The sequence below is a fragment of the Paroedura picta genome, chromosome 3 (genome assembly GCF_049243985.1).
Source record: "Paroedura picta isolate Pp20150507F chromosome 3, Ppicta_v3.0, whole genome shotgun sequence".
Taxonomy (NCBI): domain Eukaryota; kingdom Metazoa; phylum Chordata; class Lepidosauria; order Squamata; family Gekkonidae; genus Paroedura; species Paroedura picta.
In genome coordinates, this window is record NC_135371.1 from 170,579,160 (window position 1) to 170,606,693 (window position 27,534).

Genomic DNA, 27,534 nt, shown 5'->3' on the forward strand with positions numbered 1-27,534 from the left:
TCTACCCGAAGGAGTCTCAAAGCGGCTTCCAGTCACCTTCCCTTTCCTCTCCCCACAACAGACACCCAGTGAGGGAGGGGAGGCTGAGAGAGCCCTGAGATTACTGAAGAAGAGTTGGTTCTTATATGCTGCTTTTCTCTACCCAAAGGAGTCTCAAAGCAGCTTACAGTCACCTTCCCTTTCCTCTCCCCACAACAGACATCCTGTGAGGGAGGTGAGGCTGAAAGACCCCTGATATTTCTGCTTGGTCAGGACATCTTTATCAGTGTCATGGTGAGGCCAAGGCCACCCAGCTGGCTGCATGTGGGGGAGCAGGGAATCAAACCCGGCTCGCCAGATTAGAAGTCTGCACTCCTAACCACGACACCAAGCCAATAATAGCAAGCCCCACCTGCTCTCCCCATCCACCCCCCAACTTGACTGCTTGCTTCCTTGAGGTTTGTTTTAACCAGAACAGAACGGATTAGCGGAAAAACCAGAAAAACCAATTTAGAATGGGGGGGGCACAATGAATTTGCCAGCCTGCTCTGCGATACCTCGCACAATTCCCCCCCACGCCTCCTCAAGATTACAGCTTCTGTTTTCTTTTCAAAAAGCGATTTCGATATAAAAGAGAAAGGTGGTACCATAAAAACAAGAAAGGAATTCTTGAGGAAATAAAGTGCTTTTTTAAAAAAACCAGCAGACGGAAGTCATAACGGAAGAGCTTATAATAAAAAGGCTCCCCCCGCATTTTTGTTTTTTTTTTTGGTAAAGGGCATAAATATGGGGATTCGGTCAAGCACAAAGTGACACACTATGAAGAAAACAAACCACAACAAAAGAGGCAGCGTTGGGGGGTGGGGGAGATAAATGCTTCGGGCAAACCTGCCCCAATGGAAAGCACCAGGTTCCAGAAGGGACAGAAGTCAACTGGGGTTACTCTCTGACTCGTGTTCAAAAAAATCACAATGAAGCAAGAGAGGAAGGGACGGGAAACTCCGGAAAAGGGCGCAGGCCCTGGCTGCTCCAGAGCAGACCTTTCCAAGAAGATCACTTAGACTTAGGAGGCACAAAATATAGATGGTGGGTTCGGAGGGGGGGGGAGGTCTCCACACAAGAGCTCTGCACAAAGGAAGAGTTAAAACCCAGAGTCCATTGGACACAGAAGCTGTATTGAGCGGACCAATCCGAGTTACCCGATTTGGACAGCCAACGCCGACCCGGATTACTCATCCGGTCACCTTTCCGCGTCGGTCCTGCCGTCTAAGCGTGGGAAACCGGTCCCCGCCGGGCAAGGGAGCAGGGGTCAGGACGCCGTGGGCGATTCGGCCGCGGCCTCGTCGCCCTCCTCGGAGTCCCAGACCTCGGACTGCAAATAGTTGGCGAAGAGCGCCTTGGCGCGGTGGAGGACCTTGTTGAGGTTGTGCCGGCGGACCAGGCGGTCAAAGTGCATGGCCAGCTCGTTGTAGTCCATGTCGTTCTTGATGATGTAGTCCCGGTGCTCCAGGAGGATGGCCAGGCACAGGAAGAGCACAAAGGGGTTGCCTCTGCCGAACTCCTGCGGCGGCGGAAGGCTGACGGAGGCGGCGGGCGAGGCGGCGGCGGAACCGCCGGGAGGAGACGAAGGGCTGTTGGCCGCCGAGGTGCCCTTCTCGTCTTCGGAGAGGCTGTCCTCCTCGTTGCCGTTGGTCGAGGAGGAGGCCGAGTCGCGAGAGGGCGGGCTGGGGGCCCGGAGGGACGGAGCGGAGAAGGACTTGGCCATTGGAAGGCTCTGGATCAAGGGGTCCTGCTCGCCGCTGCAGTCGTCGTCCTCTGCGGAGTGCTGGGATTTGAGGGAGGGGTTGTCCTCCGAGCTGTCCTCGTTGCGCGCGCTGTAATACTTGAACTCCCCAAAGCTAGACTGCTTGACTAACTGTTTCTCTTCGGGAACGGCCCCCTGGCAAGGCTGGTCCCCGGCCGCCTCGAAGCTGCAGGCCGGGCGTAACATGTGCCTCCTCCGGACGGGCTGGCTGCTGTCTCCGGGCCTGGCCGGCGGGCCCACCAGCTCCACTTCCTTCTCGGGCGGGTCGGGCGGGAAGGAGCTCCAGGTGACCTCCAGCATGCGCAAGGCGTCCTCGAAGGCGAACTCCCGCTTGAGCTCCAGCAGCAGCCAGCGGTAGCAGAAGAAGAGGTCGTCGGCGCCCCGGGAGAGGAGGTAGGAGTAGAACTCGGGGTCCGAGTGGCGGAGAAGCAGCTTCAGGTGGGAGAACTTGACCGACATGACTTCGCCGTCCACCTGGAAGTTGCCCTCCAGGCGCTTCATGATGCCGCAGAAGCAGATGAAGGCGTGCGCCTCGTTGTCCATCACGGCCAGGATCGGGGAGGCGATGTCACTCATGCCCTGGCAGTAGGAGATCTGCGGGTGCGTCACGGCGTAGGTGGTCAGCAGCTCGTGGAGGGCTCGCAGGTGGGGGTTGTCGTCGGAGCCCGCGTAGTAAGGGTGGGTGCGGTCGGTCCGAAGGACGTCCTTCAGCACGTTGCTGCGGATGAAGTCCAGGTCCTCGGGGCTGGCCCGCGCTCTCCACTCCCCCTTCAGCTGCTCGTACTCCCGCGTCTTTCGCTTCATGTAGTCTATCCGCTCCTGCCCCGTCAGCCCATCGGGATAGACGTTGAGCAAGTACCGCCAGACCACCTGAAGGGGACAGGAATAAAACTCAGCGCCAGGAAAGGCTTTCCATAATGATGAACAGCTGAAGGCTGAATAGCCCTGCTCCTCAGTGTGGAGGACACCCTACCCAGTAGCGTGACCGCCGGCATTCGAGAAGGCTGAAACAGCATACAGGGGGAACATGGCGGAAAGGCAGCCTGGTTCCGGCCCGCCCGAGCCCCCTCCCGCATTTCAAGCCATGAAGCCATCTTCCGCCTTCCGTCCTCACCTTGCGCAGCGAGGGTTCGACTCCGCCGTGGAAGATTCGCAGGCGCAATTCGGCCGGCTTCGTCAGCTGCCCTTCGTGGTTCAGGTACGTGTGGAACTCTGAATCGCTCAGGGGGGGCTTGAAAGGTTTGACGTCCTCGCCGTAAGACCAGCTGAGCGCTTGTTGGACCTTGGAGAGCGTCCTGCCAACCTGGACAGAGACACAAGGGAAACAAAGACCCATGAATGGCCAGGACTTCAACACAGAGAGGGGAGAGCTTGGAAGTTCTAGAGACCCCTCCTCTTCCCACCCCCTCCAGCCCCAACATTGGCCATTGGGGGGTCGGGAACAGGTCAACGTGACCATATATGGCCATGTCACCTGATAAATGCTTAACAGCTTTAAACAACGTATACAAAATGAATTAACAATCACCCATTCGGAAAAGCATTCCACGATCATCAAGAAACTCCAGGGTTTTCATAAAACACTGTTGAGAAAATCAGTTCTAGGCTGTGGGGGACTAACCCCACCTTTCATATTTAGCATCACTACCAGAGCAGAGGCTAAAAGGAGCAGCTAAAAGCCAAACCTAGAGAGCAATTTTTAACGAAACGGGAACTTTTGTACATTTCTGAAAATGTGTTTATTTATGAGCCGCTGCCTTTAAGGAGCTGAAGGCAGGTTACGATATATAAATATAAACTAAATACATAAAATCAGGCACTTAAAAACACACAAAAGAAAAAAATATTACGTTACAATTAGCTTTAATTGAGCCCAGTGCTAATTATCTCATTTTGATATCTAGATTTCTCTGTGTGCTGTCTTGACAGAGTGCAAGGGAGGGCAGGAAGGATGGGGGTCATGTTTAAAATGATTTTAGTGTAGTGACACCTATTCCACTGATCTATTTAAGAATGAACTCATTCCATCCTGCCATCTACTCACCCAGTCATATATTTACTCCCAGACTAGCCTGAGCAATTTTGGGAGATACTGCAATAGAATTGCTTTGGAGGAAATGCTGCTGCCAATCTTTAACCCATTTGCTACCCATTTTAAATTCATTTTATCGTTCTAATTTTTTCTTTTGTGTACAACTCTGTACACTGCCCTGAGCTGACTCAATGGGAGGGCGGTCTAAAAATAGAATGAATGAATGAATGAATGAATGAATGAATGAATGAACAAATATTTTAGATTATTTTGTTCTCCATAGTTGAGATCCACCCTGGGACCTTCAGATGAAGGTGCGGGACACAAATCCCTGCATATAAGAAATAAACAAAATAATAAAACTTTCTTCAATGGCCTCTTTAGGATTGTGAGAGGGCACAGCAAGCCCCCCCCCCCTCCAGGCCCCTGTTCCATAATGTTTCGGCTGTCACTGAAAAGGCCCCGTCTTGTAAACCCACCAAGCGAACTTCTTTGATTGATGGGTCAGTCAGATGGGGCTTCTCCCTGCGATCTTAATTTCTGGACGGAAATGTATGGGAGAAGACAGTCCTTCAGACGCCCTGGTCCCAAGCGACACAGGATTTCGCAGGCCGAACCAGCACCCCGGACTGGACTCAGGACTGGAAGCCAGCACGGAATGTGGCCAGAACTCTCTCCTGCCCTTTTCCGTTCCAGAGGTCATTCCTGGATGTTTCTTGAGCACTGACGTCGCAAAAGCCTAGGCCGCCCCCCTCTGCTCATCCAGTCTGGGCTCACCTGGGAGAGGATCGACTGCGTGAAGGGCAGAGCCGCCGCTGCCAGAGACCGCTTCTCGACCAGCAGCAGGTCGGTGCTGATGACGTCTTTGGGGCTGATGATGTCCCAGTCCTCCAGGAGGGGGCCTGCAAGAAGAGGGCAGTGAAAGCCAGCCCACCCAGCCCACGGCCCAAGACCACCACCTGCCTGCTGTTCCCTCACTCCCACCTCCCCATGTCTACAGATCCATAAAAACTTCATTCAGAATATAGTGCTCAACTTAGCAAGCGTCCCCCCCCCAAAAAAAAACCTGCAGAAGACAATGTGGTGCAAAAGGGTGGAGGAAGCAATCCACAGGCCCCCGGGATGTTCGCCTGGCCTCATCTAGGGCCAGGCCCCAACTGGAAGAGCTCCCGGAAGAGCTACGGGCCCTGTTGGAGTTGTCAACTTCCTGCAGGGCCTGTAAAACGGAGCTCTTCCTCCAGGCATACGGCTAGGTCCAGGGTGGGCTATAAGTGTTTCCAACAGGGGATCCCTTAGTATTGGTTAGTTTGCCCTCGCTCCTGATGAGACAGTTCATTTGACTGCATGCTGAACAGGGGGTGGGCTGTATTGCCATCTGACTGTATTGCCATCTTTTAACGTTGTATGCATTAAGAGTTTTTTAGGGGTTTATTGTACATTATTATTGTTTTATTGTAAACCGCCGTGAGACTAATTGAGAGCGGTGGTATATAAACCCCCCGATCAATAAATAAAAATAAAATAAATCCGGAAGCACAGCCCAGGGCCAGAAAACGGAAGACGGCCGTTTCCTTCCAAAGCGGCTCAGCTGCCCAGTCCATAAAGTGCTGAAGTCAAAGCTGAATGGCTCGGCCAGCAAGGAAAGCAGACGCAGGTGGCCTGGCCCTTTTGGCCAGAATGGCGGGAGGCAGGCTACTCACTATCTTCAGAAGCCTTGATCTCTATCTTGAGCTGCAGGTAAGGCTTGGAGGCACTGGCAAAGGCCACGCCCAGATCCCAGTCCGACATCAGGGAGAGGTACGTTTCTTGTCCCTGCTTATCTCGTCCTAGATAGCTGATACCAAAGTTCTTCTTCCTGGGGGGCGAGGGGAGAGAAAAGAGGCCCCTGTTCACAGCTGCTTAAATAAGCCCTGCACAGATACTCCGCTTAGGAAAGCACAAATGTAGACAATTATCCCATCGGCTGTCTTTTGCTGCATGGACACACATTAAGCAGCAAGCCCCCCCCCCCGCAATGGCATGAATAGATGGGTTATATTATGATTTATTTATCGTGTGGCATGTGTGATATAGCCAGGAGATCCTAAGAGGATCTGGCTGCCAGGTAAGAGGCGTTCGGAGGTGGTTTGCCATGGCCTGCCCCCACGCCACGGCCATGGCATTCCTTCCGAGTGCCAGCCAGGGCGGCCCTTGCTTAGTTTCTGAGATTTGCCTGGGCTATCCAAGCTGGGTTGATAGGGCTTCATAGGGCTTGGTTGGATGGTGGAACCAAGCCCTATGAAGATAGGTTGAGGGACTTGGGAATGTTCAGCCTGGAGAAAAGGAGGTTGAGAGAGGACATGATAGCCCTCTTTAAGTATTTGAAAGGTTGTCACTTGGAGGAGGGCAGGAGGCTGTTTCCGTTGGCTGCAGAGGAGAGGACACGCAGTAATGGGTTTAAACTACAAGTACAACGATATAGGCTAGATATCAGGAAAAAAATTTTTCACAGTGAGAGTAGTTCAGCAGTGGAATAGGCTGCCTAAGGAGGTGGTGAGCTCCCCCTCACTGGCAGTCTTCAAGCAAAGGTTGGATACACACTTTTCTTGGATGCTTTAGGATGCTCTGGGCTGATCCTGCGTAGAGCAGGGGGTTGGACTAGATGGCCTGTGTGGCCCCTTCCAACTCTATGATTCTAGGATTCTAACTAATGTGTGTCCTTCATCATGTGATGAATGGGAAGCACGTGGGCCACTTCCGATGGAGAAAACGAGAGCCGTGGGGTCTGAAGCAGCTCGCGGAATGGCGGTCTCCCACAACGCATGCTAAAAGTGGCTTCAGCGGGGCATGAGGAGAGTTCCCTGTGCTCTCCCCACTTGCACTGGACAAGCCTAGTTTTCCCCCCAGAACTCAACACTGGTTTCCAAATGGTCTACGGCAGGGGTAGTCAAACTGCGGCCCTCCAGATGTCCATGGACTACAATTCCCAGCGAATGCTGGCAGGGGCTCCTGGGAATTGTAGTTCATGGACATCTGGAGGGCCGCAGTTTGACTACCCCTGGTCTATGGCCTCAGGTGAGAAGCCTCCAGGTGACTGTTCCGGCTAGAGGTTTCAACCGCTGCTACTGGTGGCATCCGGGAGCCCCTTTCCCAAGCGTCTCAGAGACTGGCTTTCTTTTAGCAAAAACATTGCAAGGGCTGCAAAGGATCGGAGCGGCCACCCCTCCCTCCCTCCCTCCCTCCCCGGGACTCACCCGTTGAGATCGAAGGCCCTGATGAGGATGTGCTGCAACACGTCCAGCGAGGTGATTTGCGGGTCCACTGCAAAGGTGCGGAATTCGGGCTGCAAGAAGCCTTCGCATTTCTGCAGGGAAGACGAGGGGAGCGCGGGATTGAAGGCGGGAACTCTAGCCAGGAAGACCCCACAGCTTCTGACTCCCCCCCCCACCTACCAATGAATAAAAGGCAACATCTGGGCCCCAAAACTTCCTCCCAATGGGTTCTGCTTTCCTACCAGAAGTTCTTTTTGCCTACAGTGAACCCAGGTGTTTTAGAACAGGGGTAGTCAACTTGTGGTCCTCCAGATGTCCATGGACTACAATTCCATGAGCCCCTGCCAGCGGTTGCTGGCAGGGGCTCATGGGAATTGTAGTCCACGGACATCTGGAGGACCACAGGTTGACTACCCCTGTTTTAGAAGAATTCTATCTCCCCCCCCCCAAACATTTCCATTAGGGTTGGGTGCTTCGGTGTCCAAAGTGGCCACTCGCGCCTGAAGCAGCAATGCCGCGGTGCAGGGGGGAGAGGAGGTGTGGGCCTCCCCTCCCCCGTGATGCAGTGCTGGCTGCTTCGGGTGTGAGCGGGCGCTTTGGACGCCGAAGCACCGAACCCTAATTTCCATTTAGCAAAATAAAACCGCAATGCATGTTATTTAAGCTGGGAAGGGAGGCGTGGCTAATGAGTCTACTGCTTGTTAACAAAAATAAATTAACCTGTGGAATTCACTGCCCCACAAAGTGGTGGTGGCCACACAGGCCACTTCAAGAGGGGACTGGGAAAAGATGTGGGGCAGAGATCCATAAGTGGCTATCTGCCTCAAGGAAGACAGAGAACACGATTTCTGGGGCAGCAGGAGAGCTTCTGGAGGTCTCGCTCTGCTGGTGGACCTCCTGATGACACCTGGGGTTTGGCCACCATGTGACCCTGAGTGTTGGCCTGGAGGGCACATTGGCCTTCCCAACTTGACTTCTTTTACGTTCTTAACAGTTCGCTGATTACGTGAAAGAAATCTCAATTTAAAGAGCTGTTAGCCGCACTTCTCACTCAAAGGGAGGTGACTTGACAAAGCAATTGCTGTGGACTTCAACCAGACGCACCGGTTGTAACAAAGAGGCTGTGTAAGTTAGTAGGGCCAACCATACTGACGGCAGGGCTCAAGTCCGTCCATCTGAACGGTGCTTGTGCTCTTCTGGGCGGTCACAAGTTTGTTGTGTGGGATCCCATAATCAGCCATTGCAGGCTTAGGGCCTTAAAGGTGTGAAATCCATGGCCTGCCAACCCACTCAGTGCATCCTCAAAATGGGTAACAATTCTTCCCAGAAGAGGGGACTGGAACAGTGAAAAATGGCTTTCGAATACTGACATCTTTTTAATGGAAAGTCGCAAAATAACAGGCCTCTTCTGATAAATCACAGTGGACAGGCATTTGGTAATGGTTAGAGCAGACTGTGGTCCCCCAAAAATTACATCGATGGGACGTTTACAGCAGAACAGTGATGCAAGCTATGGTAGTAAAAAAAGCGCAGGCTAATGGCCTCATCCTAAACACGTTTCTTTGAAAACCAGACTAGATTCACCGGGACATATTCCAAAACAGCTCTAGTGTGTTAAACTCCCTCAATTCCTGGTACAAATACTTGCAAGAGAAAAAGCTGCCCAACATATAATCTACAGAGGCACTAAAATCAGGTTGTTGTGAAAGCAATGGGTGTTGGGAGCCTGGCAAAAGAAGTGGGCACATTTTGATTTGTGGTAGAACGGAATTGGCGCACAATGTTCAGGGAGTCTTCCTGGATTGCTGACAACTAGCATCGGCTGTCCTCCTGGGAAGAGTAGAGTTAGGTGACTTGATTTCCAGTCAAATCAGTACCTGGGAAGGACTAGGAAAATGGCCACGGGCACACCTCCGGTTTTAAAAGGAAAACGGACAGAATGTTTTGACTCCAGGGTGGGAAGTGAACAGGTAAATCTGAAAGAGCTGACACAGTGAAGGTGGCTTATCACAGGGCAAAATACTCTCTTTTTCAAACAAGTACTCATACTTCCGTCCCTTACCCGCATCCCAATAAACAGTTTTAGTTTTATTAAGGTGTAATAATGGGCCATAAGCCTGGGGTGGCCAAACGTGGCTCTCCAGATACCCATGGACTACAGTTCCCAGCACTGGCAGGGGCTCATGGGAACTATAGAACATGGATATCTGGAGAGCGTTTGGCCACCCCTGCCAAAAGTTCTTATATGCCGCTTTTCTCTACCCAAAGGACGCTCAAAGCGGCTTACAGTCATCTTCCCTTTCCTCTCCCCACAACAGACACCCTGTGAGGGAGGGGAGGCTGAGAGAGCCCTGATATTACTGAAGAAGAAGAAGAGTTCGTTCTTAGATGCTGTTCTCTACCCAAAGGAGTCTCAAAGCAGCTTCCAGTCACCTTCCTCTCCCCACAACAGACCCCCTTGTGAGGTGGGTGTGGCTGAGAGAGCCCTGATATTACTGCTCAGTCAGAACAGCTTTCTCAATGCTGTGGTGAGCCCAAGGCCTGCATGCAGGGGAGGACTGGGGAATCAAACCCGGCTTGCCAGATTAGAAGTCCACACTCCTAACCACTGCACCAAGCTGGCTCTCCGCACCCCAGTAAAATGGAAGTTTGCTACAACAACACAATTTTGATACAAATCGCTCAAAAAGAATCTTAGTCTTACATTATCAGGAAAGGAGAAACATGATAAACACTTGGCTAGCATGAAACCACACTAACCCATTGCTTCACCTCCAAACCAAGTCAGTGTAAAGAAGACACAGTTCCTGTCTAGTACTGTCCCTTTCACCTACAGAGAGCCAGTTTGGTGTAGCGGTTAGGAGTGCGGACTTCTAATCTGGCATGCCAGGTTCAATTCTGCACTCCCCCACATGCAGCCAGCTGGGTGACCTTGGGCTCGCCACGGCACTGATAAAGCTGTTCTGACCAGGCAATGATATCAGGGCTCTCTCAGCCTCACCCATTCCACAGGGTGTCTGTTGTGGGGAGCGGAAAGGGAAGGCCAATGTAAGCCGCTTTGAGATTCCTTCGGGTAGTGAAAAGCGGCATATAAGTACCAACTCTTCAGTAATCTCAGGACTCTCTCAGCCTCCCCTCTCTCACCGGTGTCTGTTGTGGGGAGAGGAAAGGAAGGCGACTGGAAGCCACTTTGAGCCTCCTTCGGGTAGAGAAAAGCGGCATATAAGAACCAACTCTTCTTCTTCAGTGATATCAGGGCTCTCTCAGCCTCACCCACCTCACAGGGTGTCTGTTGTGGGGAGAGGAAAGGGAAGGCAAATGTAGGCCGCTTTGAGACTCCTTCAGATAGAGAAAAGCGGCATATAAGAACCAACTCTTCTTCTTCTTCAGTGATATCAGGGCTCTCGCAGTCTCACCCACCTCACAGGGTGTCAGTTGTGGGGAGAGGAAAGGGAAGGCGAATGTAAGCCGCTTTGAGGCTCCTTCGGATAGAGAAAAGCGGCATATAAGAACCAATTCTTCTTCTTCTTCAGTAATCTCAGGGCTCTCTCAGCCTCCCCTTCCTCACAGGGTGTCTATTGTGGGGAGAGGAAAGGGAAGGCGACTGTAAGCCGCTTTGAGCCTCCTTCGGGCAGAGAAAAGCGGCATATAAGCACCAACTCTTCTTCTGTTAAAGGCCAGACAATCGTGAAGTGGTAGCCTCACAGCTGAAACATCGAAAGATCTGCCCTTCAGGGATCTCAAATCCACCCCCCCACCTCAAATTAGGCAGGGCTACTAGAAGTTATAAAATGCTTCAATGTTAATTTTATTATGTGATTGTTATACTCCATTCTGTTACCTGCCCTGAACTAGCTAGGAAAGGCCAGATACAAAAATAATTATTGTATTTATTATTGTATTTTCTTTCCCACTCCTGTTCCTTCATGAGCCCAGCCGGCCAAAACAGAGGAATGACATAAGCCTTGCTGTGGGATCAAGCTAAGCATCTGCCTATTTAAAGAACTCGCTCAGCATCCTGTTTCCTAACATGGTCAACCAGATCCCCCTCCCCAATCTACAAGTAGCATACAAAGGCCTGAGTCTTCTCTCATGGGTCCCCCTCTGCAATGGCATTTAGAGAATGGCTGCCCTTGGATGCGAAATTCCATTTTGTCATGATCACTAAAAGCCAACGACAAACAGTCCTCTATGAATTTCTCCCACCCACCCCCTTTAATTGCTATTCATAGCTATACCCTATTGCAGTAAATGCCACAAGTTAATTGTTAACCTTTTTTGCTTTTGTCTGCCGTAAAAAACCTACCTAAAAAGTTGACCAAACTGCACAGGAGTGCTAGCACTACTGAAGAATTCTCTCTGCCACATGGATAAATTGATGAATCTCTTAACATGTGAGCTCCTGTTGTGATGTTTTATTTTTCACTAAATTCAGAGCCTTGAAGAATCTTATCCTTAGGGAAAATGCTGCTTAATCATTTAGGTTGTCATGTTCTGTACTTTTCCCAATGCTATAATATTCCTTTTGAAACACAGCAACTGAAGCCATAACCACCCCATACATTTTGTTTCCAGACTGTTTCCTAATTCTCCCTGGCACAGAATTCTTCCTTTGCTCTGCTGCACAATATGAAGATCTCCATCTATGTAAACTTTACATTAGGATATTCTGCAACATGTTCCACCTTACACCAGCAGCGAAAGTAAGACGGACAGGAAAATGACACTTCCTGCTTGAACCTTTCCAACAAAGAAGAAAGACAATAGCAATAGGCAGAAGTCCATCAGTGGCTATTAACCACAGATGGAATGCTCCCTGTCTGGGGCAGTGATGCTCTATATTCCTGATGCTTGAAGGGCAACAGAGAAAAGGCTTCAGGGGTTATGACCCTGTTGGTTGGCCTCCTATTGGCCACTGGGTTTTAGCCACTGTGTGACACAAAGGGTTGGACAAGATGGGCCACTGGCCTAGACCAGTGGCTTCTCTTATGTTCTCAAGAGCAGAGATCCATGACTGGCTATTAGCCACAATGTAAACAGAACACTCTGGAACAGTGAAGCTCCAGAGTTCTGGGTGCTTAAGGGAGCCATAGTACCAGGGTGTCTGGAGTTCTCACCCCACTGGTGGTTTTCCTGATGGCCTCTGAAAGTCACTGGTGGACCTCTTGATGGCCCCTGGGTTCTGGCCATTGCGTGACACAGACTGCTGGACTGGATGGGCCATTGGCTTGGTCCAACATGGCTTCTCTTATCTTCTTAAAGTCACTAGTGGACCTCTTGATGGCCCCTGGGCTTTGGCCCCTGCGTGACACAGAGGGTTGGGCTGGATGGGACCTTGGCCTGTTACAACATGGCTTCTCTCATGTTCTTAAAACCCCTGGTGGACCTCCTGAAGGCACCTGTGCTTTGGCCACTGTATGACACTGAGTTTTGGTCTGGATTGGCCATTGACCTGATCCTACATGGCTTTTCTTACATTCTCTTCTTAGGGCTTGGGGGGGGCACAGTCGGGGGGCTTCTGGAATTCTGGTCCTGCTGGTGGACCTCCAGATGGCCCCTGGGTTTCGGCCACTATGGGACACAGAGCACCGGTCTGGACGAGCCACTGGCCTGACAGAACAGGGCTTCTCTTGGTCCCCTTGCCCCGAAGTGGGACCCCACCCCAAACTCCACCCTGGCACGCCCAACCCCCACCACTGCAGGGACTGCTCCACTCCAGGGGGCCGATCCCCACCCTCAAGTTAGCAGCCACTTCGGATCCGCCCAGCCCCACCCCCACCCCCGGGGGCTCACCTTGACGCGCACGCGCACGACTTCGTGTTCCTCTTCTTCTTGGGCCCCGGGCCCCGCCCCGCCCCCACCGGGCGTGGTGGGCGCCGCCGCCGCCGCCATCCCGCCCCCTCCCCGCCCCCCGCCCTTCTGTGGCGGAGGCGCCTCCCGCCGGGCCCGTTACGCCCCCCTCCCCCTCAGCGTCGCCCGCCAGGGGCCGGGGAGGGGGGAGGGAGGGGGCCTCGCGCCGCGGGCTCGTCAGTGCGCCGGCGCTCGCGCTCGCGGCCGAAAAGGCAGGGGCGAGGGGCTCGCTCCCATCACCGGACCCTCCTCCCCAGGCCGACACTTCCGCCTTCGGGCCCCCGGGATGACGTCATCGCCCGGCGCCGAAGCGAGACCGGAAACATTGGCAGCCGCTGAGGGGAACCGGAAGTGAGCTCGGCCCGGGGAACAAAAGGCTCAGCCCTGGGGCGGGGAGCCTGACGGGCGTGAGAACGGAGCGGGTTCGATCAACGGCATCCGGGAAACTCGGACGTCCCCGGCAGAAAAGTTTGGTACGTGACGGGGTGAGGGCCCGCTGACGTCACAAGGAGAGGCAAAACTGAATGCCGCTGAACCCGAGGAGCGGCGACAGTGACGTCACAACGGCCACGTTGATGGAACGGACAGCAACATCCGGGTGACGAGGCCGAGGGTTGTACCCGGATGACATGGACAAAGGCTACTTCCGGTTCTCATGGGAATGCGGCCGCGGGTGGTCTCTGCGTCAAGGGGAAAGCGCTCTGGGCTGGAAGAATAAAACGTTGGCTCTCTAAAGCCGCCGTAAAACTCGATTTTATTTATTTAGTCAACCTGTGGTCCTCCAGATGTCCATGGACTACAATTCCCATGAGCCCCTGCCAGCGTTTGCTGGCAGGGGCTCATGGGAATTGAAGTCCATGGACATCTGGAGGACCACAGGTTGACTACCCCTGATTTAGAGGACAGAACGGAGAGTCTCCTCTGCCGCCGAATTTCCGTAGCGTCTCATGTGTTGTTCTGCAGGGTCAACAGCAAACCGACAGGGTCGATGACGGTTGCCCTGAGCAGTGACCTCCCCCGAAGATGAAACTCAGAGAGGGTGGGCCTGGCGTCACAATAACACGCTCAGCCCAGCTTTTATTTGTCTTCATTATTTTGCTATACGTATATGCCGCCCTCCCCTGCGGCTCGGAGGTTTACAGTGAAACTTTGATAATACAGTACAAGGAAACATGATTTGAATGGAGAGCATTTGTAAAAGTAGACACTGGTACCAGAGTAGAATATTTGATAGCTGAACATTTATCTGTTTATGCCCTCCGCAGGGCTCTTCACTTTGTGGGTATGAATTTAGTGGTTGACCTGGGCCCCCGGGGTTATACACCTGGCCTCAACCTGTGCCAGGGCTTTTTCAGCGAGACCAGCCCTCCCACTGTGCCCCCCCCCCCCAGCTCCAACAACACAGACCTTTACTGCCCCAGGCATACAAGGAGCCCTGCGTTCTGCTTGATGTTACTGAATTATACTGTACTTGTCCCTGGGTTCTACCTCAACAGCCTTGAGTCTATGAATCTGTTCTATATCAGGCCAGTGGCTCTTGACAGAGGCAGGGCCAAGCAGCAGATGCTTACGAACTGCCTCGTGGAGAAAAATCAGGTGGAAGAACCCCTTGCATCTGGAAATCCACAGTTCAGAACCACCGCTGAGCTTTTTACATGGCTTGCAAATAAGGAAGTCAGAGCTTACTTCAGCCCAGTTGATTTTTTTTCCTTTTTCTCTCAAGCCTTCAGGAAAGGCCAGGAGGCGCAGCTGAGACTTGTAGTTGTGGCTCAACCCGCGAGAAACAAAAGAGAACTAAATTTTCTTCAGCAATTCAGAAACATGTTTATTAACATCATTTACCCCCCCCCCACCTCTCTCCTCAGAGCTGCTCATGGAATTGTCCTCTCACAATAACACTGTGAGTTCAGTTAAGCTAAAAGACATTGGGATGGGCCAGATCACCAGCAGATATCTCTGGCAAAGTGGGAATTCAAACCCCCATCCTCTTGGGTCCTGGCTTGACAGTCTATAACTACTACCCTACACTGCCTGTATCTCTTTGACTGTGTTTCGCTCCATACATTCCTAAGAGGTGGCACCCAGGTAGAGAACAATTTTTGATAACCCAGGTTTCCTGGGACAGAAATCTGAAAGGAGGGAGGAGGAAATAGACACACACTGCTCTCTCCCTGATTAAAATCACATTAGTCCAAGTCCACGAGAGAGACAAGACACCCTGCCAAATTGCTGCACACTTCAGAGCCCTGCAGCCCAAAAAGGGACCACACTCCAGACTATCTCTGCAGCACTGCTCTTTCGGTTGCTTTCCACATCTTTTCAGTCCAGAAGTATTCCCTCCCCACGCACACAGGCGGTTTACACAAATGACCATTAAACTGGGATGGCCTTCTATGACCTCAAATAGGTGACACTCCTCTGAGCAGCCAGTTATAACACAGGGAGGTGAAGAGGTCTTCTGTCTCTCGATGCCCAGACTTCTGCACTCCTGTTAAAGTGTATTTAAAAGTGTATTTAAACGTCTAATGTGGCCAGCAGCACCTGAGCTATGTGTGGCCGTTTGCTCCTTGTGGTTTCGGAGGTTAGAAAGCAGAATGGGTCTGTGAAAGAAGGCTGAGGACCCCTCTCCCCCAGGTAGTATTGCAGAGAGGTCAGCTAAGCTCAGTAGAGCGATGATGCTGCCCCAGTGCTTCACAATGGATGGAGCTGCTGGCCTTTTTTCCCACCATCCCAGGCAGGTTTCTTAGTGTCTCTTTGACTTCCCAGCATCCATCGCACTCTGGCTGGCGCTGAGGTGCTTCCAGGCATCCAGGATGAGAAGGGCAGGAATGACGATCCATAAGCCGTTCATGAAGACGAAATAGAACCAAAAGTAGACGGGGTGCCCCATTTCACCGTGGGGGAAACCATCGCGATACTCGGTGTAGAAGTAAAGAATGTCTCCGTACAGCTGGCCTAGGGGTTAAAGGCAGGGAGGCAAAAAAAAAGAAAGAAAAGGATTAGTATATCCACTTGAATTTATTGGAATCATTGTTGGTTTTGTTGTTGTTAGGTGCGAAGTCGTGTCAGAACCATTGCAACCCCAAGGACAATGATCCTCCAGGCCTTCCTGTCCTCTACCATTCCCCGGAGTCCATTTAAGTTTGCACCTACTGCTTCAGTGACTCCATCCAGCCACCTCATTCTCTGTCGTCCCCTTCTTCTTTTGCCCTCCATTGCTCCCAGCATAAGTCTCTTCTCCAGGGAGTCCTTCCTTCTCATGAGGTGGCCAAAGTATTTGAGCTTCATCTTCAGGATCTGGCCTTCTAAGGAGCAGTCAGGGCTGATCTCCTCTAGGACTGACCGGTTTGTTCGCCTTGCAGTCCAAGGGACTCGCAAGAGTCTTCTCCAGCACCAGAGTTCAAAAGCCTCAATTCTTTGACGCTCGGCCTTCCTTATGGTCCAACTTTCACAGCCATACATTGCAACTGGGAATACCATAGCCTTGACTAAACGCACTTTTGTTGGCAGGGTGATGTCTCTGCTTCTTATGATGCTATCTAGATTTGCCATAGCTTTCCTCCCCAGGAGCAAGCGTCTTTTAATTTCTTTGCTGCAGTCCCCATCTGCAGTGATCTTGGATCTTATGTGATCTTATTTATGTAAATAAAATTTGGCCTTGAAGGTGCACCGGCTTTGTTCTGCTGCTTCAGACCAACACAACAACACACGTGAGTCTATTACGTTCATTGTATTAATATCCCTCCTTCCCACAATTCCCAAAGAGGCTTATGTCATTTTTAATTTCATCCTCACAACAACCCTGCGAGGTAGATTAGGGTGAAAGAGCGTAAATGGCCCCAGTTCCCCCAAGCAAGCCACCACAACACGGTGGGGAGTCAAACCTGCGTTCCCCCATATTATCCATCGTTGCCTCGAAGAAAACACCTGGGATTGCCAGAAGCCAAGCTGAACAAGGCCAATGAACCAATACGGACACACCAGGTGCAACATGGCAGGATGCTGTGCAACAGAGGCTGGAGAGCCATCTGACGGAGAGGTTGATTCTGTGAAGTTTCAAGGGGGTGCCTTCCAACTCTATGATTCTAAATTCTGCCTCAACATCTGGAAGAAGTTCCTGACAGTTAGAGCGGTTTCTCAGTGGAACAGGTTTCTTAGGGAGGTGGTGGGTTTTCCATCTTCGGAGATTTTTAAACAGAGGCTGGAGAGCCATCTGCCGGAGAGGCTGATTCTGTGAAGGCTCAAGGGGGTGGCAGGTTACAGTGGATGAGCGAGAGGGTTGTGAGTATCCTGCAAAGTGCAGCGGGTTGGACTAGATGACCCATGAGGACCCTTCCAGCTCTATGATTCCAACCATTCTGGGAAAGTTTTCTGAACATACGCAAGGCAACCAGATGTCCCCACTGCACATTCCCTATTTGCCCCCTGGACAGCCAGGTCCTTTCTTGGCTCCCCAGCTCCCCCTCCAGCAGCAGTCTCAGTGAACAAGCAAGACTTGCCAGAGGTATTAAGGCAATGTTAACAATAACGGGTATCACAGAGTAAGCCTGGGGAGGTTGATCCGGAATCCAAGATAAATTCTACTACTTCTCCTCTCTCTTTCTCCTGGAGTTCCTATCTAGTCATTTTTTCCACAACACACACACAAAAATTTATTGTCCCCAGCTTGATGTAGTGGTTAGGAGCATGGACTTCTAATCTGGCAAGCTGGGTTTGATTCCCCGTTCCCCCACATGCAACCAGCTAGGTGACCTTGGGCTTGCCACAGGACTGATAAAGCTGTTCTGGATGAGCAGTGATATCAGGGCTCTCTCAGCCTCACCCACCTCAAAGGGTGTCTGTTGTGGGGAGAGGAAAGGGAAGGCAAATGTAGGCCAGTTTGGTGTAGTGGTTAGGAGTGTGGACTTCTAATCTGGCATTCCAGGTTCGATTCTGCGCTCTGCCACATGCAACCAGCTGGGTGACCTTGGGCTCGCCACGGCACTGATAAAACTGTTCTGACCGGGCAGTGATATCAGCGCTCTCTCAGCCTCACCCACCCCACAGGGTGTCTGTTGTGGGGAGAGGAATGGGAAGGCGACTGTAAGCCGCTTTGAGCCTCCTTCGGGTAGGGAAAAGCGGCATATAAGAACCAACTCTTCTTCTTCTTCTAGGCTGCTTTGAGACTCCTTTGGGTAGAAAAAAGCAGCATATAAGAACCAACTCTGCTTCTTCTTCAGTAATATCAGGGCTCTCTCAGCCTCCCCTCCCTCACAGGTTGTTGAGTAGAAAAAAGCGGCATATAAGAACCACCTCTTCTTCTCTTCTTTAGCTCAGTGCTGAAGCATTTAATGGGAAAGGCAAGGACAGTCATAAGGTGCTGGCTGTTTTTACACCAAGGGAATGCATAGCACATCTACAGCTCCACTGAACTGACGGGTTATTGCTGCCAGAGAGCAAGAGGATGATTTCATTTGGAACTCCTTATCCGATCATTTCTCAAACGTACATGCTGCCTATCCCCAGGGACATGGGGCGGCTGGCAGCTATTATATTTGACTGTAGATTATGCCAATAGAGGTACTCTGAATCTGTAGATTAAAATCCCAACATTAAACATATATATACATTTATAATATAAATGAAAAGAGTCACTGCCATTTATCTATTCAAAGAGGGAGGAGAATGAAGTACTTTGTTAATACAGTTTGGTGTATTACTTAGGAACATCGACTTCTAATATGGCGAGCCAAGTTTAATTCCCTGCTCCACCTTCACATGCAGCCAGCTGGGCGATCTTGGGTTGTCTTAGAGCTGTTCAAACACAGCAGTCCTGTCAGGGCTCTCTCAGCCTCACCTCCCTCACAGGGTGTCTGTTGTGGGGAGAGGAAAGGGAAGGCGACTGTAAGCCACTTTGAAACTCCTTCGGGTAGAAAAAAGTGGCATATAAGAACCAACTCTTCTTCTTCTCCAGTAATCTCAGGGCTCTCCCAGTCTCACCTCCCTCACAGGGTGTCTGTTGCGGGGAGAGGAAAGGGAAGGCGATTGGAAGCCACTTTGAGACTCTTTTTGGTAGAGAAAAGCGACATATAAGAACCAACTCTTCTTCTTCTCCAGTAATCTCAGGGCTCTCCCAGTCTCACCTCCCTCACAGGGTGTCTGTTGCGGGGAGAGGGAAGGGGATTTTGAGCCGCTTCGAGACTCCCTCGAGTAGAGAACAGCGGCCTATAAATCTACATAGAGTGAATGTTTGCTTATGTCTGGCCATTTGTTTATTTTTCTTTGCATGGAGGCCAGCTAATTGGTGGCATATGTTTAGGCTTCAGAACAGCTCTTTCACAGGCCTTGCGGAACCGTTTTGGGTCCCACAGGGCCCTGGTCTCGCTTGGAAGAGCGTTCCACCAAGCTGTCGCCGGGGCTGAAAAGGCCTTGGCTCTGGTTGAGGCCAATAGCTATTAAGGGTGCTACTTAATAGCACTAAACACAGATGGGTGGCCTCTCCATATCATTGGACAGTTTGGCTGGGGACCCATGGGTCGTGGCTACAGCAGTATACACAAGGGTGCTATTTAATGGCACTCAAGGCAGATGGGCTGCCCCTCCATATCACCTGACAGCGTGGCCCCATCCTTGTGCTTGCCTGGTGTACTTACCCAGCGATACTGTCAGCTGCAGCAGAAATCGATGGGGCTGTTGCCAAAGGAAGGCCAGAACCGTCCAGAGACTCAGGGGCCCCCAGAGTATGGCCGTGACGGTCTCCATGCAAACAGTGAAGTTGTCTGCTCTGCGGATGGAAGGGAGAAATCCGAAGTCAGAGCAGGTCCCAAGGGCCTCTTTTTAAGCCTTGCAGCCTTTCATTCATGAGCAGCACAGGGTCTCCGCCTGACATTGCACCTGCACCTTTTAACTGGGCACGCCGGGGATTGAACCTGGGACCTTCTGCCTGCAAAGTAAAGGCCCTTCCACTGAGCCACAGCCCCCCCGCCGGTGGTCTTAAACACGTGAAGCTGCCTTCTGCTGAATCAGACCATCGCGGGCAGTATTGTGTGCTCAGGGACTCAGACCGAGGCCTTTTGTGTCACTTAAATCTTGAACCTTTTAGCTTGAGATGTCAGGGATTCAAGCCAGGAACTTCTGCACGGCAAACATAAGCTGTTCCACTGAAACACAGGTCCTCTCCGATAGTTTCCTGACTGGCATAATGCTGTGGGAACCGCTGTGTTATCTATGCAGCTTCAAAGAGATACTCAGAGTGATACTCACATGATGTATCGGCTGTCGCCTTTAGCGTATTCCTTCCCTGTATCATTGAAAGAAGGAGGAGAGCGTCAGCAGGTTGCAACAAACAAACTTACAAACATCCCATGTTGGCAAAGTTTCACTAGGCCGAGAGACTGAAGCACCGGGCTAGCAGGGGCTCATGGGAATTGTAGTCCATGGACATCTGGAGGACCACAGGTTGACTGCCCCTGCTCTAAGGAGACCACTACAACAGCAACAGGGAAACTGCGCATGCCTGTCCCTGTGCAGAAGGCAATTACCTTTAAAGAGCTAGTAGTGCTTTAGAAGTTGAAAAGTTGGTTCTTATAGGCCGCTTTTCTCTACCTGAAAGAGTCTCAAAGCGGCTTACATTCGCCTTTCCTCTCCCCACAACAGACACCCTGTGAGGTGGGTGAAGCTGAGAGAGCCCTCATATTCCTGCTCAGTCAGAACAGCTTTATCAGTGCCATGGGGAGCCCAAGGTCACCCAGCTGGTTGCATGTGGGGGAGTGCAAATTAGCTTGACAAATTAGAATCCATTGCTCTCAACCACTACACAAGGCTGGCTCTTAAGAGTGAGGAGCATTTTTGGAGAGGCTCTACGTCAGAGGCGGCCAAACTGTGGCCCACCAGACACCCATAAACTACAATTCCCATGAGCCCCCAACAGCAACTGGCAGGAGCTCATAGGAATCACACTCCATGGGCATCTGGCGAGCCACAGTTTGGCCACCCCGGCTTAAGTAAAAGATTTTACAATTCTGTACCCTTTTTGCCTTCCCAAGCACAAAACACTGTAGGCCTCCCACCCCACTTTGCCCCACAGCCATTTGACTGAGGTCTAATTCCTCTTCTCCCCATGATCAACCCACATCAGCATACTGGTCAGAGCTGGAGACGGGGGCCCAGATTCTTTGCACCTGTCCACCTCCCCAGCCTCCCCCCCCCCAAACCCTCTCCCAAGTCAACTTACACAGCTGCGAAAGAAAGGCCTGATCTCCTGGGATCTCGGTGTGGTAGAGGCTAAACCAGCCCTCGATGACGCCGTGGATGAAGCCGCAGATCACGAACCAGCAGAGCGCCAAGGAGCGCCACGTGCCAAAGTGGGCCCCTTTCCGGTTCCACCACCCCAGCACTAGCCAGGTCAAGGCCAGGAGGGCCCCCGACACTGAGAAAAGAAAAGCCAAGATCTGCCACATGGGGCGGTCATTGGGGATGTAGTGCTGGAGCTCCAGGTCTCGAGGCCAGTAGGGGTGGGGGACGGTAACAGGCTTCGCTTCCAGACCCATGGCAGCCACGGAGGAGGATCAAGCTGGTTCCTGGGGCAGAGAAGCTACGGACCACCTGAAAACAGAAGAACAGGGTTGGTCATTGTAACGTTCTGCCCCTTTCCAAGGCCCTCGCACGGAACACGCACAAAGTCAAATCCCTGTAGTGGCCTGAGGAGGAACAGGTTGTGCTTAAGGTGGACGACCAGAGAAAAACAGAATCTATCCAGTGGCTTAATAAAGCTTGAAAAGATAAAGAGTCTCTTATTTTATTTATTCAGGCTTTGACTCTGCCAGAACGGTCTCTAGATCTGTTTTCCGTTTTCAATCTTTCATCAGTGGCAGTGAGTCCTACATAAACAAATGTCCTTATTAGTATAACATATAACAAATAATAATCATCATCAGAAATGTACAAAAATATCCATACCCCGACATAGTTGAGTAAATATATTCACAGAGTGCTATGTATAATATAACATGAAAGTAACTGTTAGAGCAAGTCGTATAATGCCAAAAGCCTCCACATTCATATCTTACCGTCCTTGTTAATATTTGAGTATACTCAAATACTTATACTCAATACTTATACTTATACTCAAATATTAACAAGGACGGTAAGATATGAATGTGGAGGCTTTTGGCATTATACGACTTGCTCTAACAGTTACTTTCATGTTATATTATACATAGCACTCTGTGAATATATTTACTCAACTATGTCGGGGTATGGATATTTTTGTACATTTCTGATGATGATTATTATTTGTTATATGTTATACTAATAAGGACATTTGTTTATGTAGGACTCACTGCCACTGATGAAAGATTGAAAACGGAAAACAAATTTGTTCTGGCAGAGTCGAAGCCTGAATAAATAACATAAGAGACTCTATCTTTTCAAGCTTTATTAAGCCACTGGATAGATTCTGTTTTTCTCTTGTCACTAATTTGGAATCGTCCATTTTTTTGTGTAACAGTAAGGTGGACGACCTGCAGATCCAAGGGAATTGCGCTGAGTCCCCGAGTGACAGATGAGTGCCCCTTGGATGTTGGCCTCTGTGGGGTTATAGCCTGCTGAAGATGATTCACTCCGAACCCCAATCCCATCCTCCCCAGGCCACACCCCAAGAATATAAGAACATTCCAAAAGGCATGTTAGATCATAGAATCATAGAGTTGGAAGGGGCCAGACAGGCCATCTAGTCCAACCCCCTGCTCTACGCAGGATCAGCCCTAAGCATCCTAAAGCATCCAACAAAAGTGTGTACCCAACCTTTGCTTGAAGACTGCCAGAAAGGGGAGCGGTTCAACCACTCACACAGTGGTCATCAGGGGGCCACCAGTGGGGCTAGAGCTCCAGAAGCCTTCCCACTATGCCCCTCCAAGCACCAGGAATATAGCGGACCACTACTCCATACGTAAGAGAAGCCCTGCTGGGTCAGGCCAGTGGCCCATCCAGCCCTCAGGGTCACACAGTGGCCAAAATCCAGGGGACCTCAGGAGGTCTACTAGCAGGGCCAGAGTTCAAAATCTGCAGGAATTTCCTAACCCAGAACTGGCCACCCTACTTACTCTGCCTCCTGTAGCATTTCCTACTCATCTTCACGGCCTTTGACCTCTTAGTTGAACCCAGGGGTTCCCAAAGTGAGTGGAGTGCCCTCGCCCAGAAGCGGGAGGATCCAGGGCGGTGGGGAGGAATTTGGGGGCAGTAGGAAGAGGCAGCAGTCTTGACTCTTCCTGTTGCCGCTGCATTTTCCTAACAAGACATATTCTTGGTCTGGCTCTGGGTAGTAGTGACCCTGGATGTCCTCAGGGGTCTCCTATCCCATTGCTGACCAGGACCAATCCTGCTTAGTTTCCGGAAGAAAATGATGAAGAGTTGGTTCTTATATGCCGCTTTTCTCTACCCGAAGGAGTCTCAAAGTGGCTTCCAGTCGCCTTTCCTTCCTCTCCCCATAACAGACACCCTGTGAGGGAGGCGAGGCTGAGAGAGCCCTGATATTCCTGAAGAAGAAGAGTTGGTTCTTATATGCCGCTTTTCTCTACCTGAAGGAGTCTCAAAGCGGCTTAAATTTGCCTCCTCTTTACTCTCCCCACAACAGACACTCTGTGAGGGAGGTGAGGCTGAGTGAGCCCTGATATTCCTGCTCAATCAAAACAGCTTTATCAGTGCTCTGGTGAGTCTAAGGTCACCCAGATGGCTGTATGTAGGGGAGCAGGGAATCAAACCAGTCTCACCAGATTAGAAGTCCGCACTCCTACCCACTACACCAAGCTGACAGCTTCAGGCTGGATAGGATTCTATTCCTGCTGAGCTCCTTTCCCTCCTCAGACTCCATCCCAGATCTCCAGGGATTTCTCAACTCAGGGTTGGCAACCCTTCCCCCAAAGTCCCCATCTTTAGGAGGCTGGAAAAGCCACCTCCAGCTTGCTCCCGGCTATGGGATTTTCGCTTGCCCCTCTCACTTGCCCAGGCTGTCTTTCTCCTCAGTGATTACAAAGAATATATATATTCTTTTTTAGTCTCAAATATGGCCACTGCCCAACAACCAGGAAAGAAGAGCAGGCATTAATTAATTAATTATATTTGTACACCGCCCTCCTCTGAGACTCAGGGCTGTTCACAAGGAGCATAAACAATCCATGGAACTTTGTTTCTTCATAACATATAAGTGGACTGTAACAATAATAACAACAACAATAGCAACCATAACTGAAGGTAACCCTCTAACTTAAAAGGTAAAGGTAAAGGTATCCCCTGTGCAAGCACTGAGTCATGTCTGACCCTTGGGGTGACGCCCTCTAGCGTTTTCATGGCAGACTCAATACAGGGTGGTTTGCCATTCCCTTCCCCAGTCATTACCATTTACCCCCCAGCAAGCTGGGTACTCATTTTACCGACCGCAGAAGGATGGAAGGCTGAGTCGACCTTGAGCCGGCTGCTGGGATCGAACTCCCAGCCTCATGGGCAGAGCTTTCAGACGGCTGCCTTACCACTCTGCGCCACAAGAGGCTCTTAACCCTCTAACTTATAACAGTTCAAACAGGTGTGTGGATTCTAGGGAGGGAGGTTCAGGTGCTCTGCAGGTGTTCCTGATTCAGGTCAACCTCAACCAAATGCCTGGAGGAAGAGCTCCCTTTTGCAGGCCCTGCGGAACTGTTTTAGACCCATTTAATGTATGAACACTCAGGAAAGAGGTGTTTGTTCAAATGGACTGGGGGCCACTAGGGATGTGGCTCAGGAACCAAGGGGGCAGCAGCCTGAGAAAGCCTTGGAGCCGCTGGTTTAACCCAAAAGACAGGTTTGCTCACCTCCAGGTGGCTTCTGAGATAAAAAGGGATCTTTCATCATCCTAAATAGAAGGGCGGTTTTCTCTTAAAGCTAAGCAGAGGCAGGCAACGGCAAGCTACTGGTTTGTCTCTGCCATGGCCCAGACTACCCCAATCTCATGCATATCTTGGAAGCTAAGCAGGGCCAGCCTGGGTTACTCCCTGGAGGGGAGGCCACCAAGAAAGGCCAGGGCTGCTATGCAGAGGGAGACAACGGCACGAACCGCCTCTGAACGCCTATTGCAGGGGTAGTCAAACTGCGGCCCTCCAGCTGTCCATGGACTACAATTCCCATGAGCCCCTGCTGGCAGGGGCTCATGGGAATTGTAGTCCATGGACATCTGGAGGGCCGCAGTTTGACTACCCCTGGCCTATTGCCTTGCAAATCCTAAATACGCCACTATATTTTGCTATATATTAATAGATAGAAGATGGGTAGGTAACAGATTCAGGTGGGTAGCCTGACATTTTACTGGTCTTAAAAAGGGGCGCTGGACTCTTAAGTTCGAAATGATAATTCGCAGCAGCACCTCTGCACATGCACAGAGCGCCTCTGAACCGCCCCACGCCCCTTACCTTGCCTTACCTCCCTCGCGCCGCTTGCAAGCGAAGCTCTGGTCCAGCGGCTTCTCCCCCACAGTCCAAACTCCGTTCTCTAAGCTCCGCCCAAGTAAGGCCTCCCAGCCAATGGGATTGCCCGAACGCGAGGCCGGGAGGGCATTGGTCTTCCGCCCGACTTTGGAGACGACGCCAGCACTGACGTCACGGGACATCCCGGCAGAACGATTGGCTGATGCGAAGCTAAGGCGATTGTGGGACGATTGTGGGTGGGGGGCGGCTGGTAAATGTGGAGGTGGGTGCATGGTGGGTTTGCAGCGGGAAATGAGCAGGAAACGTTGGCTTAGAGAAAAAGGGGAAGCACTGAAGACACATTTTAGTGTGTTTCTCTAAACTGTGCACAAAGGCTGGCGATCTCCCGGTGTGGCCGGGAGATCTCCCGGAATTATATATAACCCCTGCCGGGAGATCCACTGTCACTAAGAGAAAGGCAGCTTTGGAGGGTGGCCTTTATGGCATTTTTACCACACCGATGTCCCTCCCTTCCCTGGCGCCTCCCCCAAAGCCCCAGGAATACCCCATTTCAGAAGCTTGCTTTTGGGGAAATGCTTTGGGCTTGATGCTTATTTTCTTGGAAGGAAATTGGGGGGGGGGGAACTTACTCCTGGGGAAAATGGGTGACAGTGAAATAGAGAACAGGGTTTTTAAAATACCAGCTCCCGGTGGGCTGCAGTGTCAAACTCTGTTGTATGAGAGAGCCAGGACTATTATCACGAATCGGCCATTTGCACGCGGAGGGCTGCCAACGCCCAAAGATCTGGAGATCTTCCGGCATTACAACTGCCCTCCAGTTCCCCTGGAGAAAAGGGTGGATTTGGAAGTGGGTCTCTATGATGCTTAAGACCCTCCCCAAACCTTCACCTTCAACAAATCTCCAGGAATTTCCCAACCCAACATTAGCAATTCTTGTAGCTTGTCATAAACATGCAGGCTTCAGAATCACACAAAGCTGGAAGAGTCCGCCAAAGGCCACCCAATCCCGCTCATCACCTTCTTGGGTACTTAAAAAATATTCTTGTCCTGACAGGTTTTCCTACAATCTCCTCCTAAAAGCTTCCAACGGAGACTCCACCATCCTCTGAGGCAGGAGATTTCATCTACGAACAGCTCTTGCCATCAGAAAATGCTTCCTAATCATAGAATCATAGAGTTGGAAGGGGTCATACAGGCCATCTAGTCCAACCCCCTGCTCAACGCAGGATCAGCCCAGAGCATCCTAAAGCATCCAAGAAAAGTGTGTATCCAACCTTTGCTTGAAGACTGCCAGTGAGGGGGAGCTCACCACCTCCTTAGGCAGCCTATTCCACTGCTACTTAAGTGGAACCTCCTTCCCTGTAATTTGAATCCTTTGCGCCTAGTCCAAGGGTGCTCAAACTGTGGCTTTCCAGTTGCTCATGGACTACAATTACCATGAGCCCGTGAGCAACATAATAATCAACAGGCAGGGAAGATAAATGATAGCTGGAATAAAGGGGGGCTGGGTAGTTAATTAGTTAACTTGCTAGATAAAGAACTGGTTTCATTTTAAAACAATTGAAAAGTTTTAATTCTGAATTCAATATCATATGTTGCCTACGTATTTTAATTAATTTTAATTAGCCATTTTGGCAGAGAGGCAGTCTAATGTTTTACACTTCACAAGGTCTGTTGAGATCCTACTAGCCTGAGTTACCCAACATCTCTATTGCAGTTTTAATTCAGACGCCTCCCAGTCTAGACTGTTTGCAATTACTATAAAGGAATTTCAGAAGCAGATGAGAACTGGAGATTGCTGAATTAATGGTAAAGGTATCCCCTGTGCAAGCACCAAGTCATGTCTGACCCTTGGGGTGACGCCCTCTAGCGTTTTCTTGGCAGACTCAATACGGGGTGGTTTGCCAGTGCCTTCCCTAGTCATTACCGTTTACCCCCCAGCAAGCTGGGTACTCATTTTACCGACCTTGGAAGGATGGAAGGCTGAGTCCACCTTGAGCCGGCTGCTGGAATTGAACTCCCAGCCTCATGGGCAGAGCTTTCAGACTGCATGTCTGCTGCCTTACCACTCTGTGCCACAAGAGGCTCTAGACTGCTGAATTACTAGTTATTATATTGAAACACTCAGGGTAACCGGACCCCCCAGGGCTTAAGAGACACACTGAGTTCTTCTTACCTCATAACATA

The 27,534-nt window shown here is 50.9% G+C and overlaps 2 protein-coding genes across 3 annotated transcripts; both read right to left on the reverse strand.

Moving 5' to 3' along the window:
- Positions 1 to 1,133: 1,133 nt before the first annotated feature.
- TBC1D25 (TBC1 domain family member 25) lies at positions 1,134 to 13,553 on the reverse strand. Its single transcript, XM_077329459.1, has 6 exons — positions 12,860 to 13,553; positions 7,049 to 7,158; positions 5,516 to 5,670; positions 4,593 to 4,717; positions 2,898 to 3,086; positions 1,134 to 2,653 (listed from the first exon to the last, which is right to left on the reverse strand). Exons 1-6 carry the CDS (start codon positions 12,956 to 12,958, stop codon positions 1,289 to 1,291), a joined length of 2,043 nt encoding a protein of 680 aa, XP_077185574.1. The 5' UTR covers positions 12,959 to 13,553; the 3' UTR covers positions 1,134 to 1,288.
- Positions 13,554 to 14,715: 1,162 nt separating this feature from the next.
- Positions 14,716 to 25,481, reverse strand: EBP (EBP cholestenol delta-isomerase). 2 transcript variants are annotated; one of them, XM_077329461.1, is made up of 5 exons: positions 25,343 to 25,481; positions 21,129 to 21,499; positions 20,159 to 20,195; positions 19,549 to 19,679; positions 14,716 to 15,871 (listed from the first exon to the last, which is right to left on the reverse strand). In XM_077329461.1, exons 2-5 carry the CDS (start codon positions 21,442 to 21,444, stop codon positions 15,660 to 15,662), a joined length of 696 nt encoding a protein of 231 aa, XP_077185576.1. In that variant the 5' UTR covers positions 21,445 to 21,499; positions 25,343 to 25,481; the 3' UTR covers positions 14,716 to 15,659. The 2 variants fall into 2 exon arrangements, with proteins under 2 accessions (XP_077185576.1, XP_077185575.1); XM_077329460.1 differs by having other exon boundaries at positions 25,333 to 25,479.
- Between the last annotated feature and the right edge of the window lie 2,053 nt (positions 25,482 to 27,534).